General features: G+C 40.9%; 1 protein-coding gene across 7 annotated transcripts in view; it reads right to left on the bottom strand.

The window, feature by feature from the left end:
* stk33 (serine/threonine kinase 33) overlaps window positions 1-24891 on the bottom strand; it is a 196192-nt gene that overhangs the window by 14692 nt on the left and 156609 nt on the right. For 6 of the 7 annotated variants that reach the window (XM_072592332.1, XM_072592333.1, XM_072592334.1 and 3 more), the window contains 2 exons: window positions 16148-16384; window positions 9369-9449 (listed from right to left, as the gene is read on the bottom strand). In XM_072592332.1, coding sequence (XP_072448433.1) covers window positions 9369-9449; window positions 16148-16384 — 318 coding nt within the window. The remainder of the gene's footprint in view (window positions 1-9368; window positions 9450-16147; window positions 16385-24891) is intronic. The other variant, XM_072592337.1, reaches the window with a different exon arrangement.

The raw sequence follows: 24891 nt of genomic DNA, 5'->3' as shown, positions 1-24891 counted from the left end.
GTGAAGAAGAACAAACATGCAATCATTAATGAAATTCCTGCTCTTAAAACTAATGGAAAATAAATGTGTATTTTGAGGATGCATGGGTTTTATTGCATGCTTTTGCCAAATTTTAGCACTAAAACTACTCATGTGTCAGACTTGCTCCAAATAAGAACCAAGGTAACATAGTCAAGGGAGTGTCAGAAATATTTTGAGAAATTGAAAACCATTTTGGTTACTAAACCAATGCTGGATGTGCCAACATTCATGAAGATCTGCAAGATAGCAACTCATGCTAATAATTTGGAAATTGGTGCGGATTTATTACCAGACAACAGGCCAGGTATAGAAAAGCCAGCAAACTCCTTTTCCAGAAAACAAAATCAAAACCAAACGACATGCTTTGTCAAGGGGAGAAACAACATCTGGCATTGCTACAAACTCTTATTTTGAAGTTTATACTTGGAGGGACATTGGTATGGACTGATAACAATATTTGTGGAAAAATATTAAAAATAACAAAATGTCAGACTCTTTTGAAAGCTTGTTATTACAGACTTTTCTTTCAAGGTTGTTCACATTTTGGGGGAAAACACTGAAGATTCCTGTCCACTTTGTATGTAAAGAAGCTATCAGAGATAATTGTGTAGGTTCCGTGAAAAAAAAACTCGAAGTGACACCCAGAACAGAAAATACCTGCATTTTGATCATTTGATCGCAGGTGAAGAACTATGAAAATCTCTTCTGGATAGAAGAATGCAGGGCAGCAGAAAGAGGGGTCAACCTAGATGTAGTTGATTTCACATGTCAGAGAATGGGTGCAAATGAATGTGTAAAGATGGTACACGGCAGACAAGTGTGGCATATCATGACAGAAAATCTCCTAGCTGGAGTAGTTATAGGAAACAGCAGAGTTATATTAAAGTGGAGAATGGTTAACCATTTCCCATTGTAAGGCTTTGAGTGCTCACAGTGTATGAGAAGGCAATTTGGCTTTCTATATTTAATATTGCTTGAAGGACTAAAGATTACAAAGATTTACAAAGGAATTCATTTCAAGTTTTGTGGACCTGAAGTAGTTTCTTTAAAAGAGGTAATTGTAAGTGCACTGAAAGTGCTCGAGACCTTTGAATCATGCTTTCAATGCATAAATTTGTAAAAACAGTAAATACTAACACCTCAATTGCTGGTTTATATATACAGCATTTGGCAAGCTTGTTGGCCCACTGTTTCACACTTGGTTGTCATGTTCCAAGGTCGAACTAACATTATGGGTCCAGTACACCTTCTTCAGGTCAACAAGGATTTGAGCAAAGGTCACTGGACCTAAAAGGTTAACTCTCCTTTTTCTCCACAGATGCTACTACACCTGCTGAGTTTCTCCAAAAAGTTTGTTTTTTGTTTCAGATTTCCAGCATCCGCAGTTAGAATCATAGTTATATAGCATAGAAACAGACCTTTCAGTTGAACCAGTCCACACAGACCACGTTCCCAAACCAACTAGTCCCACCTTACCTGCGATTGGCCCATTTCCCTCCAAGCCTTTCACATTCATATACTTATCCAAATGTATTCTAAATAGTGGAACTATACCTGCATCCATCATTTCCTCTGGCAGTTCATTTCACACATGAACCACTGTAACAAAAGTTGACCTCATGTCCTTTTTAAATCTTTCGTCTCTCACTTAAAAGTTGTCGCCTAGGTTTGTACATCCCCACCATAGGAAAATGCCCTTGCTATTCACCTTATCTATGCCCCTCATGATTTTATAAACCTTTATCAGGTCACCTCTCAAAATCCTATTTCTAATGAAAAACATCCCTGCCTATCCTTATAACTCAAATCTTCCATTCACGGCAACCTTCTGGTAAATCTTTTCTGAACCCTCTCCAATTTAATAATATCCTTCCTATAACAGGGCAACCAGAACTGCACATGGTACTCCAGAAAAGGCCTCACTAATGTCCTCTACATGACTTTGGAATTCCTACTCAAACAATGAAGGCAAGCATGCTAAACGCCTTCTTAAGCACCCTACAGGTTCTCTATTCTACAAAAGTACTCAGGACTCTACCATTAATTGTATAAGTCCTGCTCTTGCCTGTTTTACCAAATTTAATATCTTGCATTTATCCAAATTAATTTCCATCAGCCACTAGACTGCCCATTGACCCAACAGATCAAGCTCTCTTTGTAATCTTAGAATACCTTCTTCACTGTCAACTATACCACCAATCTTAATGCCACTCACAAACTTACTAACTACATCTCCCAAATTCTCAACCAAATTGTTTATATAAATGGCAAAATATTATTTTTGCCGTTGTTGGTTTGCTCACCAAGCATTCACAACTCAAGCTACAAATCTTCATAAAAACCTTAAAAATTATTTTTTCATATGTAAAAGTATTTGGTGCACCATTATACACTATTTGACTGCAGATCTGTGAGGTCGTCTCTATCATCAACAGAATCTAATTTTCATGTACAGTATTTCAGAACTCCCACTGCATTAGCTTCAGCTTGACCTGGTTGAGCTACTTTGAGTTACAGCAAAACCATCCAATCAGATCAGTTACAGCTGTGCAGTGGTTATACCACATGACTTATCACTCAAATAATTTTAATGCAAATCTGCATTCCTAACCTCTCTCAATTTCTGTATTATTCTTCCTTTCCAAATACTTACTGTGTTTTTGCTCATTGTATACTTTACAATGGTGAGGCTTTAAGCATTCTTATAGCCTTGTGTGTGTGGTGGGGAGGTGGAAGAAAATTCTATCTTCATCCTTCATTTTTCCACATCTGGACACCACAGATCACCTATTTAGCAACTAGGAGAACAATCTTTCGATATATGTATGAAAAAACTGCAGGTGAAAATCCACTTAACTTTCAATATAAATGATAATCTCAGTCTCAGGAAATTTCTGCAAGAGGTACTTAGCATTGTAAGCAAAAGTGAGTACTGCAGATGCTGGAGATCAAAGTCCAAATTAGAGTAATGCTGGAAAAGCACAGCAGGTCAGGCAGCATCCGAGGAGCACGAAAACCAACGTTTTGGGCAAAAGCCCTTCATCAGGAATGATGCAGAGAGCCTCTGGGGTGGAGAGATAAATGGGAGGGGGGGTGGGGCTGGGGAGAAGGTAGCTAAGAGGATGGTGGATGGAGGTGGAGATGAAGGTGACAGGTCAGAGAGGAGGGTGGAGCGGATAGGTGGGTAGGAAGATTGGCAGGTGGGACAGGTCATGAGGATAGTGCTGAGCTGGCAGGATGGAACTGGGGTAAGGTTGGGGGAGGGGAAATGAGGAAACTGGTGAAGTCCACATTGATGCACTGTGGTTGAAGGGTGTTCTGAGGCGGAAGATGAGGCGTACTTCCTCCAGGGGTCTGGTGGTGTTGGAGGAGGCCCAGGACCTACATACCCTCAGCAGAGTGGGAGGGGGAGTTGGAATGTTGGTCTACAGAGCGTTGGGGTTGATTGGTGCAGGTGTCCCGGAGATGTTCCATAAAGCCCTCTGCAAGGAGGCGTACAGTCTCCCCAATGTAAAGGAGACCGCATTGCAGCATTCCTTACAAAGCTTGGTTTAAAAACAATTATTTTCTAATTTCAGATCTGAATTCAAAAAGCACAAAAAGGCATGTTTCAAGTGACGGCAAGGATATGTAGTGTCGCCAAGATTATTCAATCTGTACATGGACCAATAATTTCGTGAATTAGATATAATTCCAAGAGTAAAAGGTGAATGCACACTGACCACACAGCCCTGGTTGCAGAATCAGAAGAGGTAAATACTTTAGATCAAGTAATATTCATAGGTTTGGAATACAGATTGAAAATGATCATCAAAAAATAATGCAGCCTTGTAGAAGTACATTGGAAGAAACTGAAGACTAAAGTGGATGATTTCATACTGGAACAATTAGATATATTGAGTCAATTTAGGACAAACAATAACAGAAGATGGTACACCTTGCAGAAGTTAGAAGAAAGCCAGTGATAGATAAAAGTAATTTTGAAAAGAATTAAGTTTATATCAACAACAAAACAACTTAAACTCACAAGGAAAATGATCATAAGATGCCACAAACTATCCCAGTTTGTCTTTGCCTCGGGAATTTGGTCAATAAGTAAAGATTTGTGGATAAGAAAAAAGACCTTTGAGATGTGGATGCTAAGATGTTGGCTAAAAGATTCCATACATAGACCATAAGAAAAATGAACATGGATTTGTAATTGCAAGAAAAAAAAACTTGACGTGACACCCAGAACAGAAAATACTGCATTTTGACCATTTGATTGCAGGTGAAGAACTATGAAAATCTCTTCTGGATAGAAGAGTGCAGGGCAGCAGAAAGAGGGGTCAACCTAGATGTAGTTGATTTCACATGTCAGAGAATGGGTGCAAATGAATGTGTAAAGATGGTACACGGCAGACAAGTGTGGCATATCATGACAGAACATCTCCTAGCTGGAGTAGTTACAAGAAGCAGCAGAATTATATTAAAATTGAGAATGGTTAACCATTTCTCATTGTAAGGTTTTGGGAACTCATAGATGTTTACAGTATAGGAGAAGGCAATTTAACCCATTGTGTATATGCCAGTCAACAAAAATGTGGTAATGCTAATTGCATTTTCCACCTCTTGGCCCAAAGCTGTGGAGGCTATCACAGTGCAACAAGATATTAAATACTGTTTGAGAATTTCTGACTCAGCCACTTTTTAGGTGAAAAATCTGTGGGAATTAAAAGTGCACTGGCAGCATGGATGCAGAACTGACTAAGTGATAGGAAGTGGACATCATAGGCAAACAGTTGTTTTACAAACTGGCAACAAGTCCACAACGATATTCCCCATGGTTACTACACTACACTACACTTTTTAATTTCTTTAATACTTGGACATGCAGTAGGGATATCATTTCAAATCTGCAGATAATAAACAACTTGGAAATTTAGTTACTAGTGAGGATGATAATTGAAGACTTCATAAATTCTATGAATGACTACAATAAAAAAGTGCAATGGAGGAATATCAATGACAGCAGCTGTACTACAGCTATCAGAATCCGGTAACCCCAACAGTCCTCTTACCTTAACCAAGAATGGGAGCTTGCGTATGATTCACTTATAAAAGACACTGTTACATGATAATGCCAAATGCTACAAGTAGGACTGTAGCAAAATTTCACTCAAAAGTACTTTAAGTGACTGCTAAGGTCACAACCATGTTTTAATTTCACAATTTTGGATCATTCCTGACTGTTTTTAGAACATTTATACAAATTACTTTCACCCAGCAGCAAGCAATCATACACACAAATGCTTTCTTTCATGGGAGTAAACACATGATTTTATCTTCTGGTAGCAAATGTTACCTATAGAGGGGAACCTCGATTATCCGAATATCAATTATCTGAAAGTCAGATTATCCGAAGGAGATCTTGAGGTCTCGATAGAAACATTACGTCGGAGACGTGTCTCCAATAGTGATCACGTCTTTTGTTTACATTGATTAAACAGGCACCCTCTCCAAATGACTGGCCTCCCGCCCTCTCTCTCTCCCCACACTTTCCCTGGAGTTCTACAGAGGGGTATACCCTAAACCCCACCCCCTCTTCCCAGGAATAATCTCTCCAACGTTGTCTTGTGCAGGGCAAACGTGGAACCTGTCAAAAATTTGCAGTAAAAAGTTGTGGCTGTGGCTGTGTCTGTGCGCTATTTGGAGACTGACCCCAGAAAGGCAGCTGCAGCAGCAGTCTTATTGTTGGTGTGCAGTCCAGATGCCCCGGAGAGGGGCCAGGGGACTGTTTTGTGGGCGGGGGCTTGCATGCATTGTGCTGGGGGGCAGGGGTGGTACTGGACCGGGTTGAGGGGGCGGGTTTGGACGAGTTTGGGGGGCCGGTGTTGGATGGGGCAGTGGGGGAGGTGGTGTTGGACGGGAGGACAGGTGGGGCGCGGTGTTGGGGGCGGGGTGTCATGCAATGTGTGTTGCTGCAGTCTCCTGAACAGGGAGCAGACTTTAAAACTCCGAGCCCCAGAGGAAAGGCATTTAATTGATTTTCCGAATAATTGTTATCTGAATGAAATAGTGCCTGCCCATCTCGTTCAGTTAATCAAGTTTCCACTGTATTCTATAATCCGATCCTCCGATGACTCAGGCATCAAGGCTCTTCCTTGCAGTGTTGCCAAGTTGGTGCATGGTGGCACAGTGGTTAGCACTGCTGCCTCACAGCACCAGAGACCTGGTGCAACTGTCTGTGTGGAGTTTGGATATTGGCATGGGCTGAACATTTTAAAATGTATTTAGTCACTCACTCATGGGACATGTGTCACTGCTGCCAGCATTTATTGTTGATCCCTAGTTGCCCTTGAGAGGGTATTGGTGAGCTACCTTCTTGAACCACTGCAGTTCCTGTGCTATAGATTGACCCACAATGCCCTCAGAAAAGGAATTTCAGGATTTTGACCCAGCACCAGTGAATGAGCAGCAATATAGTTCTAACTCATGAGGGTGAGTGATTTAAAGGGAAAATTGCAGGTAGAGATTTTTTTTGATTAGATTAGATTACCTACAGTGTAGAAACAAGCCCTTAGGCCCAACAAGTCCACACCGACCTTCCGAAGAGCAACCCACCCAGACCCATTCCCCTACATTTACCCCTTCACCTAACACTACGGGCTATTTAACATGGCCAATTCACCTAATCTGCACATCTTTGGACTTTGGGAGGAAACCGGAGCACCCGGAGGAAACCCACGCAGACACGGGGAGAATGTGTAAACTCCACACAGACAGTTGCCAGAGGCGGGAATTGAACCTGGGTTTCTGGCGCTGTGAGACAGCAGTGCTAACCACTGAGCCACCATGTTCCCATGTATCTATTGCTCTCATCCTTTTAGGTGGAAGTGGTCATGGGTTTGGAAGGTTCTATCTAAGGAGCTTTAGTGATTTCTGCAGTGCATCTTCTAGATAGGACACAGTGCTCCTATTGAGCATCAGTGGTGGAGGGAGTGGATGCCTGTGATTTTGGTGCCAATCAAGTGGCTGTTTTGTCCTGGACAGTGTCAAGCTTCTTGAGTATTGTTGGAGCTGACCTCATTCAGGCAAGTGGGGAGTATTCCATTACATTCATAACTTGTGCCTTGTAGAGGGTAGACAGGCTTTCGAGTGTCAGGAGTGTCACAAAATCGGTCTAAGGGTTTCAATTATTTACTATCCATTTTAGTAACTTGGAGGAGGGGTAGATTGCACCGTATCCAAAACAAATACAAAAATAAAGTGGACGTCATGTTATGAAAAGGACATTGGAAATACGCCAGGGGAGATGGATTGGTTGAATGATTGGGTAAAAACATGGCAGACGGAGTTTAATGTACGAAAAGGCGTGTTGTCATGTAATTTGGTAGAAAGACTCAAGAGGGAGACTATTATTTAAACGGGAAAGACGTAGAGGAACATGTCTGTTCTTGTGCATGAAACACAACAAGATGCATGCAGGTGCAGTAATTTTGGCTTTATTGTTACGGTGGGGTGGAGGTGGTAGGGGGAGTTTTGTTACAACTGCGTGGGGTGTTGGTGCGGCTGCACCTGAAGTGCTAGGTATAATTTTGATACCTTTGTTTAAAAAAGAGACTGTTCAAAAGAGATTCACTAGGCTGATTCCTAGGATGGAGTTGACTTATCAAGGATGACTAAACAAATCATGTGCTTATTCATTAGAGTTAAGAAAAATTAGAGGTGATCTTATTGGAACACACAAGATTCCAACTGGACTTGACAGGGTTGATGTTGAGATGATGTTTCTACTAGTTGGGGGAATCTTGAACTAAGGGACATAGTTACAAAATAAAAGGACACCATTTAAAACTGAACATTTTTAAGGGATTTCTTCTCCTAGAGGATAGTGAATGTCTGGAATTATCTAGCTCAGAGATCTGTGGAGTGGGTAGATAGATTTTTGATGGGAATTGATGGCTATGCTGATCCGGCACAAATAAAGAAGTTGAGACCTGAGGCAGATCAGCCAGGATCTTATTGAATCAGAGGTTAGACTTGAGGGGCCAAATGCCAATTCCTACTCCTATGTTCTTATGATGTTGTGTGAAAACATTTAGAGACTAGAACGTTTCTGCAGAACAACTCTATAGTTCATCAAGAACACATTCTAACTCCCAGTTTCAAAATTGCATCTGATCCGTAATCAAGAGCATGCCCTTACTTATTCACGAGCTTCATCCACAACATAAATAACTTACAATCACATAACATATATTACAACCCAGGAATGTTCCAAGCACCTTTGTATCCAATTATAGTCACAGAGTCATAGAGATATACAGCACGGAAACAGACCCCTGGGTCCAACTCGTCCGTGCCGACCAGATATCCCAACCTAATCTTGTCCCATTCTTTTTTGCAGTAGAATAAGAATTCCAAAGCTCTTTGTAGAATTATATCACAATATTTGTTAACTCGCAATGGGGAGAAAACAAGCATTTAGTTTAATGCCTTATTCAAAAGTACAATTCTACAATTCTTAGCATAACACTGAAGTATTAGTCTAAGTCATGTGCTCAAAACTATGGAATTAAATTTGAACCCACAATCTTCTGATTCAAAAGTAATAGTGAGCTAAGACAGAGTTTTGTAAACCCCTTTCATATAGATCCTATTGATTTGCATTGTTGGTATTTAACTTACCTGTTTGGTGCAAGTCTGTTTTATTAGGTTAACAGATGTTTTCCAGTAATCAAATATTACATGTGCCACCCAGATTATACTGGTTCTTTTGTCTTTTGAACCTTATTGCAACGTAATGCACATTATTAAAATGCTATTGTCAAGGGTGATGTTCTGAATCTGGGAAATAGCCAAAAATACTCCATATCCCAGGACAGTATAACATGCCTGGCACAGCAGAAAAGTATTTAACTGCACTGCTTTAATAGTTAACAATCACCACTAGTAAAATATAACAATAATTTACAAATACGAAGTTAAGGGACATTAGCATCACTCTTAATCTTCACTATTCTTTAAACAAATTAACAAGATCAATGTTACCTTTTGCTGCCAAAATTTTAGTTCCAGAAGCAAAGCAAAAATGGAATAATATTTTACAAACCCAACAGCACTTAAAGTAGTAGTTTTGTTTATGTCTAAAATTCTTGAAGTTACCAAGATTATCAATTTGTAACAGAAGGCCCATTGTTTTGCTATAAATATATACACAACCTAGATAGTAAATAGACATTTATTGTGATGAAATGCCAATTTCATTGGACTAAACAGTTTGATTCTGATTATTTACCAATTGATTTTCAATTAACTCTTTCATTACAAATGTGATTTTTTTTATTATCTCTTTTGGCACTCACATTGCTGCTGAATTTGTTGGTTTTCTTCACAGGAAGTGATCCATCAACAGAAAAACTTGCAATGGTATTCTTCTTCGTGCTCTGAAAATTAAATTTTTTTAATATAGCTCTCATTAGCAGTTTGAGTTATTCATATACCAATGTTTTCTGTTTTAGAATTAGGTTCAGGTAAATAATTGAAATAAGATTTGTCCCCCATATGAGTGTCAGAATGAGGTCAAACTGAATTAAGAAGAAACATGAAGGAAGATTCAATGGCTAAAACATTGCCAAAGCTAACATTTAGAACAGGTTAACCATCTTCAAAAAGATAAAATTGCACATAACTATTTGTAAATGCTTTCCACTAAAACAAAACCAATCTCCCCATTGTGGAAACAACTTTTAATTGTAAAATTCAGCTCCTGCGCCAGTACCACAAATAACTCCTAAATAGAGTCATAGAGATGTATATGAAAAAAAAACAGATAGGATGAACAAATAGCACATTTAATTAGAACCTGTTACAAGCTGCAAAGTACTTATGTGGAATATCAGTGTAATTCATTCATGTAAGAGAACTTGCACTTAATCAGTCTCATTTGACTAATTTTATTGCATTCAATCCCAGCCCCACACAGAGAGAAAAACTATTGAGATCATTTGTCTGCTCAATCAATTTTCTTATGGGACAGTTTTACTGTGGATTCAAAGTTGTGCACGAATTCTCAAGCAGCACCACCTAGACAAAAAGAAAATCATCGCTTAGGCACAGCACAAAGAGAACAGCCCACTACAGAATCTTCTATATTTCGTTCCAATAATGTTAACTAGACAAGAATCAGGTAGGTTCCACCATAGAGAGGTTATCCTCCTCATCACATTTTCTTCTCTAATCTCCACTATGGTGATGTTCAATAGTAAAATGCACGAAGAAAAAAATCCTGTCACTCCTTTCAAAAAAAGGAAAATAGCCAAGTGGTAAAGACAAGAGCAAGTTCTGATTTCATATTGCACCTCATCACATCTCTCAGGAATGTTGCAATATACAGTACGTGTAATCAATTATTTTTCAATACAGAAGTTGTAATATAAGCAAGAGCTTTTTTTGCCAACATCCATCTTCCTATGGATAATAATAATTTCTGCAAGGAAATAGTGGTGCGTGTTGTTGGCTATTCAGTGAAGCAACTGATGCCAGGAGGCCAGGATGTCATTTAATGGCAATCAGCACCTCTTCAAGAGGAGATTTTGTGGCACAAGCTTGCAGGGCCAAAGGGCCTGTTCCTGTGCTTTATTGTTCTTTGTTATTCTTTGAAATTCATTCTGATTGCAAAACGTGCATGCAACCTCTGAAGCAAGTGGCTGAAGGAGCAAGCGAGTAATTTCTGATGCTGTACTGATATCAATGGCAGTGGTTAAAGAACCCTGTTTTTCTCCCCCCCCCCCCCCCGGGTCAGGGAAGCACCAAGCATCTGAAGAAGACACAAGGAAAGGACAACATGTAGGGGACCAGCCATGATCCTATTGATTGGTGCAGCAGGCTTAAGGTGCCAAACAGCCTACTCATGTTCTTATTTCTTAGTTTTACATCAATACCATGAGCATTGCCACAAGAATACAGCTACAGTGCCAGAAAAATAAAACTAATGATCTCACTAGAGTAGTCACAGGAAGAAATGTTTTCTACTCACAGCAGCACTCATTACAGCTTCATTTTTCAAACATGCCAATTTTTCATGTAGAAGGTATAACACAACATAAGGCAATAAGTAGGGAAGAAGTGAGTTTGTATGTCCTCCCCACACACCACTTCACCTTTCAAGGGAGGGAGTACAGTGAATATCATGACTAGTGGCAACATTAGAGGAGAAGCCACACAACCATTCATTAGACCAAAGCTTTGTCTTTGCTTGACAAGCTGTGGATGTTTTCAATGTTAGATCACACCACAGTGGTAAGAAGTGGTTCTTGTGGTACACTGGTAGTGTCCCTACCTCTGAGCCAAAGTCCCAGGTTCATGCCCTGCCCCCAGAGGTGTAAATTACATCTCTGAACAAGTTGATTAGAAAATATCTAGGGCTAAGCAGTGCAGTATTTTTGAAGATATACTATCACTTGGTCTGATAATAAAAAAACCTCAACTCAGGTAACAAGATAATGGTTAAATTAGAGGCTAAGTTAGAGGAAGAATCTGGATCTGTTGACTCATCAGGCACAAGTGCACAGAAACTGGGCACAGCAATATAGGTAGCACAGGAGATAGTGTGCCAAACAGCAAGGTTGGACTGTATTTACATTGCAAATAATTCAGATAAAGATTCTGATATGATCAAAAATACTCAGGCATACATTAGAAATAACATTATACATCCACTTCAGTATCGTGAACAAATCCTATGTAAATTCACACAAATATGAGGAAACATGAGAGTTCAAGCAATCTTTAATGAAATGCTCCAACAGCTCAGATAGATGAAGGTTGTCCTCTTGTATGCTCCTTCTCTTGCTCTTGTTGCTTCACAGGTGGTGGTAAGAGCCGGTCAACATAATTGCTCCTTACGGAGCATGCAGCATAGGAATAAGCAGAGAGGAGTGTACTGCAAAGCTCCTCTCGAACAATCCATGCATTACGTGAGTGCTCTTAGTGATGGTCCTCACAGAAGCCACTGATCTTGTTATAACTGTGCTTTCAGGCATCATAAGGCAATAGCCAGATAATAACTTGGCAGCCTGATTGGATTAAGGATAGCACAGAATTTGCAAAGGATAAAAGTTATGACTGCCACTAGGAGAGAGGGCATAGACCTTCATGACATACAACTGGTGCACAGCCATAGCTTGTAAGTGGCAGCACAATCCTTTTCCAAGCTGGTTGTAGGGAGCTCTCAAAGTGATATATGCCCAGTCATTGGTGCTTGCACCATGGGGAAGCCTGAAAAGTTTAGGATTCTTGAATCAAGGCATAATTCAATGGAACCGCATTTACCAACCTTTCTTTATAGAGTGTGTAGCAGACCACTATGATAAATCTCTATGTTGTGCATATGTTGCTAGTATCACCTGCTGGAGCCTGAAAACAGTATTGAATTGATGCTCTAATTGTTGCTGCAGTAGTACCATAGCAGTTCCACTAAATCAACGAAAATTAAAGCCACTTTACTTGTGAAAAAGAGAAACAATCTAGAAAATACAAAATCTCTCAGTGCAAAGTGAAATTTCATGGGTGATAAAACACAGCAAAAATTGCTATATTTCATGGAGCAGACAGAAGTACTAAACTAGCAATTAGTCTACAAGCATACTCCTTAATGGAGCATGAGTGAGGATACTGTCATGCCAATAAACATTAATTGTGCTGAATGAGGTCAGGATGCACTGAACGAGGTATGGTTTAGTTCAAAATGGTGGCGAGGCTGTGGCAATCATCTGAGGATAAGGAGTCTGACACAGCCATTCTCAGCTCTGGACAAATGCATAGCCTCAGAAATTCCAAGATAAAGGCTATATTTGACCAGCAGCAATACTACCTAAATACCAGACTCCCCTGAGGCAATATAGGGTCTTACCTGAGAATACAGGAGTCCTCCAAAAGGCTCATAAACGCCATCCTGGCTCAGGATTTCTAGCTCTTTTATATAGAAACTTGGCAATCTCATAGAATCCCATACATAGCAGCACTGAGTGCATGCAATGTTCTGCAACTTTCAAGAAGAATTGGAAATATTGATACCTGGGACTAGATTATTGTGAAGGAAACCTAAGACCCATTGTTAGGCAGGTGCGTGTCTTCCAAATTTTCATTCTGGGGAGGCAGGGTAGAGTGAAGTCAGGCGCAATGTATCAGAGGGAGCAATAGAGGCAAGCAGATGGCAAGGCCAGCCAGCGAGAAGACCTGCCTTCATTATTAGAGCATCAACCCAGTTCCATTCACAAATTGGGACATTAAGCCTTCACCAAACTACATCTGCACCAACCAAAGTAGGCTGCAAATGTGTGTATGCCTGCATTCCATAAATGGCTTAGCCCTCAGCAAAATATTTCTGTAGTAGGAGGATGGGTGAGCTTTACTTGACTGACTTTTCTCTTAACTTGTAATAACCTGTGTTTCTTTGAAGATTTTGTTTTACTGTTTTTGAGTTAATTGACACAAAATTAAGATATCCAAAGTAGTTAAAAGCTTGATAATATGAATAGCTTTGATTTATTGTTCCTCTTTGACTCATCATTAAGCTGTCAATGTTTTACAATGGGAATTTTGACATTCTGTTTTTCTTGTTCACCACTCAATACTAAGGATCCACCTTATTAGTTCACAACTTTTCTGAAATGACATGAACTACTTCGACTGACCTATGGCAGTGATGTATGTGTGCTTGCTGCCCAGACCTTAACACACAACTGCTGGAAACAGGAATGGAAATGGGAATCTTGGAATTGGGTCCTGACAGCCATTTTTAAATACCTCCAGACTCAACAAAACTTCAGGCCATAACGTTAGGTGTGTGAAATTGCAAGGGAATAATGAAAAGAAGAAAGGAGGGCTGAAGGAAATCACGTCATTGAAGAGGGATAGTATAACTTCTGATCAAATATGCATCATGCATTGCAGTAAGAGTGGTTTTGTCCTCAATGGATGTGTTTTCACAAACAGCTCAAAATGAGTTCCAGATCATTTCATCCTCCTTGGATAGGAAAGTGAACTTTAAAAGTTCCTGGAGAAGGTTATGTGAACTTGATAGGATTGTAGAGTCCTGTGCTGGGTCCAGCCTCCTCCCTAGACAGGCAGGACGCTCAGGGCATCTCTCTACAGTGGAACTACTTTTTTTCTCTTCTCCCTCTGGTGATCTGGTTAATTCAGGTTCTCATCTTCTCACCTCATCATCAAAGGGCCATGCTATGGGGAGCACAGCAAACCACCCAATACCAGAGACCTTGAAAGGAGTGTATGCTAGGTGCCACCTAATCAGGTAAGGCACCAGAATCACATCTTCGGAAAATGAATAGCCTGGTGGTCTTTGGGAGCTGAAGCTTCAGTTGTAGCAGTACTTGGAATTACTTAAAGATGAAGGAGCCAAATCTTTGAAAAATAACCTTTGTCCCTGGGAATCCAAGAAAGTATAGTACATGAAGTTTTTGTGTGGTTCCAGGTCAGTTGTATATTCAAAAGGATGGAAGCCCTTCCTGTTGGCGAATTTCTCTGGTTAATCAGTTGGTCCTTTGCTAGCAACACAGGTGCAATCAAAGATAGCTTGCATCAAAAGAAATCCAAAAATGAACTGCACTGTTCTTCGTATCCAAGAGGGCTTATCTGTTTGAGATTGTCAGTACTGCACACTCTGGCAAAGAAGGCATCAGTGACCCCATTAGTGACACATGAAGTGACATACTGCATTGCTGACAATTTGACCTCATCTGCTATCTTACCCACATCCATCTACTGACATTCTCATGCTCAGGACATGCTTTCTAGTATTGATGAAATTGACCCTCATTGCCAGTGAACCCAATATCTGAAAATCATGCTCTCAATAATGTCTGTTTCGAAATATTGTGCATAATTCTGGTCTGAAAAAGTGTTGCTGGAAAAGCGCAGCAGGTCAGGCAGCATCAAAGGAGGAGAATCAACATTTCTGAAGAAAGGCTCATGCCCAAAACGTCGATTCTCCTGCCCCTTGGATTCTGCCTGACCTGCTGCGCTTTTCCAGCAACACATTTTCAGCTCTGATCTCCAGCATCTGCAGTCCTCACTTTCTTCTCATAATTCTGGTCTCCCTCCCACAGGATGTTTTGAAACATGAAAGGGTTTAAAAAACATTTACAAGGATGTTGTCAGGGTTGGAGGTTTGAGATATAGGGAAAGCCTGAATAGGCTGGGGCTGTTTTCCCTGGCATGTCGGAGGCTGAGGGGTGATCTTGTATAGGTTTGTAAAATCATGATGGGCATGGATAGGATAAATAGACAAAGTATTTTCCCTGGGAGTTTAAGGTGAGAAGGAAAGATTTAAAAGGGACCTAAGGGGCAACCTTTTCATACAAAGGGTGGTTTGTGTATGGACTGAGCTGCCAGACAAAGTGGTAGCCTGGTAAAATTATAACATTTAAAAAGATCTGGGTGGGTGTATGAATATGAATAGTTTAGAGGAATATGGGCCAAATGCTGGAAAATGGGATGAGATTAGATTATTTGGTGGGCATAGACAATTTGGACCAATGGTCTGTTTCTGTGCTCTACATCTCTATGACTCTACAACTCTCTTGCCTTACTTAAGCTCAGCTCAATCTCTGGAACCCTAACCCCACCTAAATCATTGCAATACATGTTGAACAACAACCCCCTCTACTGCCTGAGCACTAATAAAGCGTTCCTCTTGAAATTTTATACATCACATAGCAGTGTTTCAATGGCTGTGTCCCCATCTCAGTTGTTTTTTTCTTTTATGGGGCCATCTAAAACATGGTGTGGATATGACCACACATCCACTTTGTTGTCACCTCCTTGTAGCTAGCAAAGCAATCATTAACATTAATTGGCCTATCACCAAAAGATATCTGCCTTCCACTGTCCCAAGGAAAATTGCCAGTGTTGGGAACTGCGATACAAACAGCTGACTGCTATTTTCAGCACCTGCCAGTTTCTATTCTTGCCCTCATCAGGACTTCAAAAACCTGCTCAAACTTATACAGCTCAGTTTCACTCTAGTTATACAGTTATTCAGTTACCTCGGGCATGGAGGAGGATATGTGACTTCATTTCTCTAGAAATTCAATTTTTGGTATTATTTTTAATGACAATTTACCTGTGTAGATGGAAAGCGGGGCTGCTTACTACCCCCATCAATTTCTCTGGAACTATTTGATGTACCATTGCTGCTGGTAGAACTCTCCCCACCGTCCTGGCTAGTTTCCATGTCATGAAAAATACTGCTCGGTACAGAACTTGAGTTTGATTCTTCTTCATCTCCATCCAGGTCCTCTCTCCACTGTTTCATCATTTCAAGCACGTTTGGTGGTCTTTGTATGGCTGTAGTATCACCCTAAAGTTCAAGAACTATATTCAGAGATTTGAGCAACTTAGAAAACTGAAACTCACATACTTTATAGCTGAAGATCTGTATGGATAGGCTTTGTAGATTTGGAAATTCAGCATTCTTAGTTAAGATTTGAAATCTACACATAACATGGTAAACCTGTAAAAAGTAACACATAATACCTCTCCTTTTTTTGTTGCCTACGAACGCAGTGGACTAGTTGTCATTTTCTTTTCATTTTTAGGTTGAATAACAAAGGTTTCTTGGAATAGCTCTTTCATCAATAAAAAGGCCATATCCTCATTGCATTGTGCAATGTAAGTGTGTGTTTTTATTGCAGGTACACATTTGTGCTCTGGATATTTCACAATATGTTTAGTGACAGTGCCAAAAAGTACCTGCACTGGTAAACTGAAAAAAAATTGTACCAGCAGAGACAGAACATAGCTATCTCAAATTAGGAAAGGCTTCACTGATATTTGTAACATTGAATTATAATAATTTGAAATAAATAAATGATGACAGGGAAAAAGTAATTTATTTTTTAAAAAAATTAAACTTGGAGACATCAATGCATCACACCACCTTCTACAGTCAGTATGCCCTAAATGTGTGCCTATTGCCAAACTATTATCCAAGTGCATGGGGTGTTTGGTACCAAGAGTATTTGAAGTCAATTTTTTTTTCTGGTGAGGCCAGCCTTCAAGGAAAAGACATTCTTAGTGTACATGGCAAAACTGTCCAAACATTGGAACTAGTTATCGTTTTTTAAAAGAATCAAATTTGTTCTTGGGATTGTAGCAACACTTGGAAGGCAGGATTTATTACCAATTTATTCGCAACTGCCATGAGGGCTAAAACAATTGTTATGTATGAGGCCACATTTTAGAAATATTAATTTGAATTTTATAATTTGCTATACTGAATTTTAGACAGTCAGCCACTGCATTGCTCGTCCAGTACTATAACTACTAAAGTATCTTATGACCCTAAATATTTCTTCAAAATTTCGATTAGTACTAACCAATGAGCTGCAAAACTGTCTTGCTTCAACTGATATTAACTATCTTCTCATTGAGCAATTAAAAAATCAGTTATTTTCATTTTATAAAGCAGTTAAACAATATTCATTGAGCCCAAAAAAACCAATGCCATATGTAACAGTTGGAAGCACCCAACGAGGAGAAAGAGAAGAGTTCCTAGTTATGGTGAACTGTAACAGTTACCGTGATTAGTGAGAAATCAGAAGAAGACAGAAGTGTACAAAATAAGTATGTAGTAGAATAGTCAAAGGTACAGTTTCATGGAAGTCTTAGAAATGCGAAGTCCGACATTGTACGTTTTTAAGAAAATAACATATTACAAGAAACCTTATAGGAGTTTATAAAATAATGGGGAATATAGATAGAATTAATGGTAGTTGTCTTTTCCCTAGGATGGGGGATTTCAAGACTAGAGGGCACATTTTTAAAGTGAGAGGGGAGAGATTTCAAAAAGACAAGAGGAGTAAATTGTTTTACATAGAGAGTGGTTTGTGTGTGGAATGAACTTCTAGAGGAAGTGGTGGATGTGGGCATAATTACAATGTTTAAAAGACAGTTGAATGAATACATAAAAAGGAAAGATTTGGAGAGATATGCACCAGGTGCAGACAGGTAGGACAAGTTTAGTTTGGGATTATGATTGGCATAGACTGGTTGGACCAAAGGGTCTGCTTCTGAGTTGTATGACTCTATGACACTTCTACTTTAAAAATACAGAAATTGGAAAAAAATGTTTTAAAAAGATCACTTTAAGATTGCCATAGCTGCAGAATCAACTGAGAAGTTTAAAAACACGAAAAATACTTATTTAGGAAGTTAGTATGCTTTGGGATATAAAGAAAGGGCAAAAAATTGAAATGGAGAGTTCTTACCATTACAAATTTGAGTGATGTAGATATGACTAACCAACTGACGTATTCATGTTCTCATGTTCCTAATGAGGTGGAATTTCTTTTCATATGTGCTTAACTTAGAGTCATAGAGATACACAGCATAGAAACAGACTCTTCGGTCCAACTCGTCCATGCCGACCAGATCCCAACCTAATCTAGTCCCATTTGCCAGCACTTGGCCCATATCCCTCTAAACCTTTCCTATTCATATACACATCCAGATGTCTTTTAAATGTTGCAATTGTACCAGCCTCCACCACTTCTTCTAGCAGATCATTCCATACACGCATTCCATACAGATCATTCCATACATTCCATTCCACCTTCTGCATAAGGTCTCTTTTATATCTTTCCCCTTTCACCCTCTAGTTCTGGACTCCCCAGCCCAGGGAAAAGACTTTGCTTATTTACCCTATCCATGCCCCTCATGATTTTATAAACCTCTATAAGGTCACCCCTCAGCCTCTGACGCTCCAGGGAAAAAAGCCCCAGCTTATTCAGCCTCTCCCTATCGCTCAAATCCTCCAACCCTGGCAAAATCCTTGTAAATCTTTTCTAAATCCTTTCAAGTTTCACACTATCCTTCTGATAGGAAGGAGACAAGAAATGCTTGCAATATTCCAAAAGTGGCCGAACCAACATCCTGTACAGACACAATATGACCTACCAATTCCTGTACTCAATATTCTGACCAATAAAGGAAAGCATACCAAACGCCTTCCTCACTATCCTATCAACCTGCAACTCTACTTTCAAGGAGCTATGAACCTGCACTCCATGGTCTCTTTGTTCTCAACACATCCTAGGACCTTACTATTAAGTATATAATTCCTGCAAAAATTCGCTTTCCCAAAATGCAGCACCTCGCATTTATCTAACTTAAACTCCATCTGCCACTTCTCAGCCCATTGGTCCATCTGATCAAGATTCCATTGTAATCTGAGGTAACCTTCTTCGCTGTGAAAGAGGAAATTCAAAGAATATCTTGAATACCCATTATGTGTATTAAAAATAGTGAATGCATTGTAAAGATTACCTACAACTGCTAATATTAAATAGATATACTTCAATAAATTCATAGACTACAATTTGCTCTTAATTAGATGAGTTCTTCCCCCATCTCGAAGTAGGGTCAGATGGTGTGGAATATGTGTGAGTAGAATTGAGGAACCACAAAACGGCTCCAAACAGTAGTCAGGAGCTGGGGTGCAAGATACACCAAGAGATAGAAAAGATTTGTAAAAAAGGCAAAGTTACAGTGATCACGGGGGATTTCAATATGCAGGTGGACTGGGAAGATCAAGAAGGAAACAGCAAGGAATGGACACTATTGAAATGTGGAGCTATTCAAGGAACAGCTACTGCCAATCCTTGGTAAGAATATACCTAGCGGGCAAGGTGGTAGTTGTCAAGAGAGGGAGCCATGGTTTAATAAAGAAGTTGAAGCTCTTGTCAAGAGGAAGAGGAAGGCTTATGTGAGGATGAGGCGTGAAGGCTCAGTTAGGGTGCTTGAGAGTTATGTTAGCCAGAAAAGATCTAAAGAGAGGGCTAAGAGTCAGGAGAGGACATGAGAACTTGTTGGCAGATAGGATCAAGGAAAACCCTAAGGCCTTCTAACAGGTATATTAGGAATAAAAGAATGACTAGAGTAAGATTAGAGCCAATCAAAGATAATAGTAGAAAGTTGTGTGTAGAATATGAGGACATATGGCAAGTGCTTCATGAATATTTTTTGGCAGTATTCACACTGGAAAAGGGCAATGTTAGAGAGAATACGGAGATGCAGGCTACAAGATTAGATGGGATTGAGACTGACAAAGAGGAGGTTTTCGCAATTTTGGAAGATCTGAAAATTGAAAAGACTCCAGGGCCGGACAGGATTTCTCCTCTGATTCTCTGGGAAGCCAGGGAGGAGATTGCAAAGCCTTTGGTTTCGATCTTTATGTCATCATTGTCAACAGGAGTAGTGCCAAAAGACTGCAGGATAGCAAATGTTGTTCCCTTGTTTAAGAAGGGAGTCTTGTCAACCCTGGTAACTACAGGCCAGTAAGCCTTACTTCAGTTGTGGCTATTGTGTTAGAAAAGGTTATAAGAAATAGGATTTATAATCATCTGGAAAGGAATAATTTAATTAGGGATAGTCAACAGGGTTTTGTGAAGGGTGGGTCATGCCTCACTAACCTTATTGAGTTCTTTGAGAAGGTGACAAAACAGGTGGATGAAGGTAAGGCGGTTGATGTGCTGTATATAGACTTCTGTAAGGTGTTTGACAAGGTTCCACACAGTAGACTATTGCAGAAAATAAGGAGTTTCAGGATTGAAGGTGATTTAGCAGTTTGGATCAGAAATTGGCTGAAAGAAGTCAGAGGATGGTGGTTGATGAGTAATGTTCATCCTGGAGGTCAGTTACCAGTGGTGTGCCGCATGGATCAGTTTTGGGGCCACTGCTGTTTGTCATTTTTATAAATGATCTGGAGGTGGATGCAGAAGGATTGGTTAGTAAATTTGCAGAGTTGCAAGATACACCAACAGTTGGCAGAGTTGTGGATAGTGTGGGTTACAGAGAGACATAGATAAGATGCAAAGCTGGGCTGAGAAATGGCAAATGTAGTTTTATGCGGCAAAGTATGAGGTCATTCACTTCAGAAGAAACAACAGGAATGCCAACTACAGAGCTAATGGTAAAATTCTTGGCAGTGTAGATGAACAGAGCGATCTCTGTGTCCAGGTGAATAAACCCCTGAAAGTTGCTACCCAGGTTAATAGGATTATTAACAAGGCATTTGGTGGGTTGGCGTTAGTAGGGGGATTGAGTTTTGGAGCCATGAGGTCATGCTTCAGCTGTACAAGACACTGGTAAGGCCTCACCTGGAGTACTGTGTGCAGTTCTAGTCACTGCATTACAGGAGGGGTGTGGAAGGTTTGGAAAGGGTTCAGAGGAGATTCACTAGGATGTTGCCTGCTGTGGAAGGAAGGTCTTACTAAGAAAGGCTGAGGGAACTGAGGCTGTTTTTGTTGGAGAGCAAAAGGTTGAGGTGACTTAATCGAGACGTACAAGATAATCAGAGTGTTAGATAGGGTGGACAATGAGAGCCCTTTTCCTTGGATTGTGAAGGCTAACACAAGGAAGCATAGCTTTAAATTGAGGGGTGATAGATTTAGGACAGATATTAGGGGTAAGTTTCTTTACTCAGAGAGTAGTAGGGGTATTAAACGGCCTGCCTGCAACAGTAGCAGACTCGCCGACGTTAAGGGCATTTAAATGGGCATTGGATGTACATATGGATAATGGAACGGTGTAGATCAGATGGGGATCAGATTAATTTCACAGTTCGGCGCAACATCGAGGACCAAAGGGCCTGTACTGCGCTGTAAAGTTCTATGTTCTATGTTGGTAGTGGATTGCAAGGATAGGAATTTGTAGAATGCATACAAGATGGCATTTTGGAGCACCTTGTGGTGGAGCCCACTAGGGAACAGGCAATACTGGATTTAGTGTTCTGCAATGAGGCAGACTTGATAAGGGGGCGTAATATGATTGAATTTACTCATCGATTTGAGAAGGAGAAGATCAAATCAGAGGTAACAGTATTATAGCTGAACAAAGGCAACAGAGGCTTGGGGGAGGAGCTGGGCAGAATTTACTGGGAAAGCAGCCTAGCAGGAAAGACAGTGGAACAGCAATGGCAAGAGTTTCTGGGAGTAATACAGGAGACACTGCAGAGATTCATCCCAAGGAAAAATACGCATGGTACAGAGAGGATAAGATAACCATGGCTGAATAGGGAAGTCAGGGATAGTATAAAAGCAAAAGAGAAAGCATATAATTTGGTGAAGGGCAATGGGAAACCAGAGGATTTACAAGCTTACAAAGATCAATAGGGGGCAACAAAAAAAAGGGGGGACAAGATTAAATATGAGGGTAAGCTAGCCAGTAATACAAAGGAAGACTGTAAGAGTTTATTTGGTATCTAAAGAGAAAAAGAGAGGCAAAAGTGAACATTGGACCAGTGAAAAATGACATTATAAACATAGCAGTGGAGAACAAGGAAATGGGTAAAAACTGAATAATCACTTTGCACCAGTTTTCACGGTGGAAGTAATATCCCAAAAATTCAAGAGAGTGAGGGGGCAGAGCCAAGTATGGTAGCCATCACCAAAGAGCAGGTGCTATAAAAACTGAATGGCCTGATGGTGGATAAATCACCTGGACCAGATGGACTACACCCCAGAGTTCTAAGAGAGAAAGCTGAAGAGATAGTGAAGGTCTTAGTGGTGATCTTTCAGGACTCGCTAGAATCAGGAAGGATCCTAGAGGACTGGAAAATTACTAACATGACACACCTGTTTAAAAAGGGAGTAAGGCAAAAAAGGGAAAATTATAGACTGATTAGCCTAACCTCAGTCATGGGTGAGATCCTGGAATCCATTGTGAAGGATGAGATTCTGAATACTTGGAAGTGTATGGTAAAATAGAACAAAGTTAGCATGGTTTCAACAAGGAGAGGTCTAGAATTCTGCTCGAATCTGCTAGAATTCTTTGAGGAAGTAACAAGCAGTTTAGACCCAGGAAAACCAATGTACTTCAAGAAGGCCTTTGACAAGATGGGGTTCAGGAGACCACTGAGTAAAATAAGGGCCCATGGTGCTTGAGAGAAAGTGCTAGCATGGATAGAAGCATTGGCTGTCTGGCACAAAGCAGAGAGTGGGGATAAAAGGATCCTTCTCACGATGGCAGCTGGTGACAAGTGGTGTTCCAAAAGAGTTAGTGTTGGGACCACAACGTTTCACTTTATACATGAAAAATCTACATGAAGGAACTGAGAGTATTCTGGCTATGTTTGCAGATGATACAAAGATAGGTAAAGGGGCAGATAGCATTGAGGAGGCTGGGAGTTTGCAGAAGAATTTGGACAGGTTAGGAGAGTGCGCAAAGAAGTGGCAGATGGAGTACAATGTGGCAAAGTGTGAGGCCATGTACTTTAGTTTGAAGAATAGAGGCATGGTAAAAACAATGACTGCAGATGCTGGAAACCAGAGTTTAGATTAGGGTGGTGTTGGAAAAGCACAGCAGGTCAGGCAGCATCCGAGGAGCAGGAAAATCGACGTTTCGGGCAAAAGCCCTTCATCAGGAATGCAGGCAGAGAGCCTGAAGGGTGGAGAGATAAATGAGAGGAGGGTGGGGGTGGGGAGAAAGTAGCATAGAGTACAATAGGTGAGCGGGGGAGGGGATGAAGGTGATAGGTCAGGGGGATGGTGGAGTGGATATGTGGAAAAGAAGATAGGCAGGTAGGACAAGTCATGGGGACAGTGCTAAGCTGGAAGTTTGGAACTGGGGTGAGGTGGGAGAAGGGGAAATTAGGAAACTATTGAAGTCCACATTGATGCCCTGGGGTTGAAGTGTTCCGAGGTGGAAGATGAGGAGTTCTTCCTCCAGGCGTCGGGTGGTGTGGGAGCAGTGGTGAAGGAGGCACAGGACCTCCATGTCCTCGGCAGAGTGGGAGGGGGAGTTGAAATGTTGGGCCACAGGGCGGTGTGGTTGATTGGTGTGGGTGTCCCAGAGATGTTCCCTAAAACACTCTGCTAGGAGGCGTCCAGTCTCCCCAATGTAGAGGAGACCGCATCAGGAGCAACAGATACAATAAATGATATTGGTGGATGTGCGGGGAAAACTTTGATGGATGTGGAAGGCTCCTTTCGGGCCTTGGATGGAGGTGAGCGGGGAGGTGTGGGCACAGGTTTTGCAATTCCTGCGGTGGCAGGGGAAGGTGCCAGGATGGGAGAGTGGGTTGTTGGGGGGCGTGGACCTGACCAGATAGTCACGGAGGGAACGGTCTTTGCGGAAGGCGGAAAGGGGTGGGGAGAGGAATATATCCCTGGTGGTGGGGTCCGTTTAGAGATGGCGGAAATGTCGGCGGATGATTTGGTTTATGCGAAGGTTGGTAGGGTGGAAGGTGAGCACCAGGGGCGTTCGGTCCTTGTTACGGTTGGAGGGGTGGGGTCTGAGGGCGGAGGTGCGGGATGTGGATGAGATGCGTTGGAGGGCATCTTTAACCACGTGGGAAGGGAAATTGCGGTCTCTAAAGAAGGAGGCCATTTTGTGTGTTCTGTGGTGGAACTGGTCCTCCTGGGAGCAGATACGGCAAAGGCGGAGGAATTGGGAATACGGGATGGCATTTTTGCAGGAGGTAGGGTGGGAAGAGGTGTAATCCAGGTAGCTGTGGGAATTGGTGGGTTTGTGAAAAATGTCGGTGTCAAGTCAGTCGTCGTTAATGGAGATGGAGAGGTCCAGGCATAGATTATTTTCTAAATGGGGAGAAAATTCAGAAGTCTGACTTGGGAGTTCTAGTCCAGGATTGTCTCAAGATAAACTTGCAGGCTGAGTCAGTAGTTAGGAAGGCAAAGGTAATGATGGCATTTATTTTGAGAGGACTTGAATATGAAAACAGGGATGTGCTTCTGAGGCTCTATAAGGCTTTGGTCAGACCACATTTGGATTATTGTATGCAGTTTGGGCGCCATATCTCAGAGAGGATGTACTGGCTTTGGAGCGTTTTCAGAGGAGGTTTATGAGAAT

Source organism: Chiloscyllium punctatum, chromosome 22, assembly GCF_047496795.1.
Source record: "Chiloscyllium punctatum isolate Juve2018m chromosome 22, sChiPun1.3, whole genome shotgun sequence".
NCBI lineage: Eukaryota > Metazoa > Chordata > Chondrichthyes > Orectolobiformes > Hemiscylliidae > Chiloscyllium > Chiloscyllium punctatum.
This window is presented reverse-complemented; position numbering and strand designations above follow the sequence as displayed.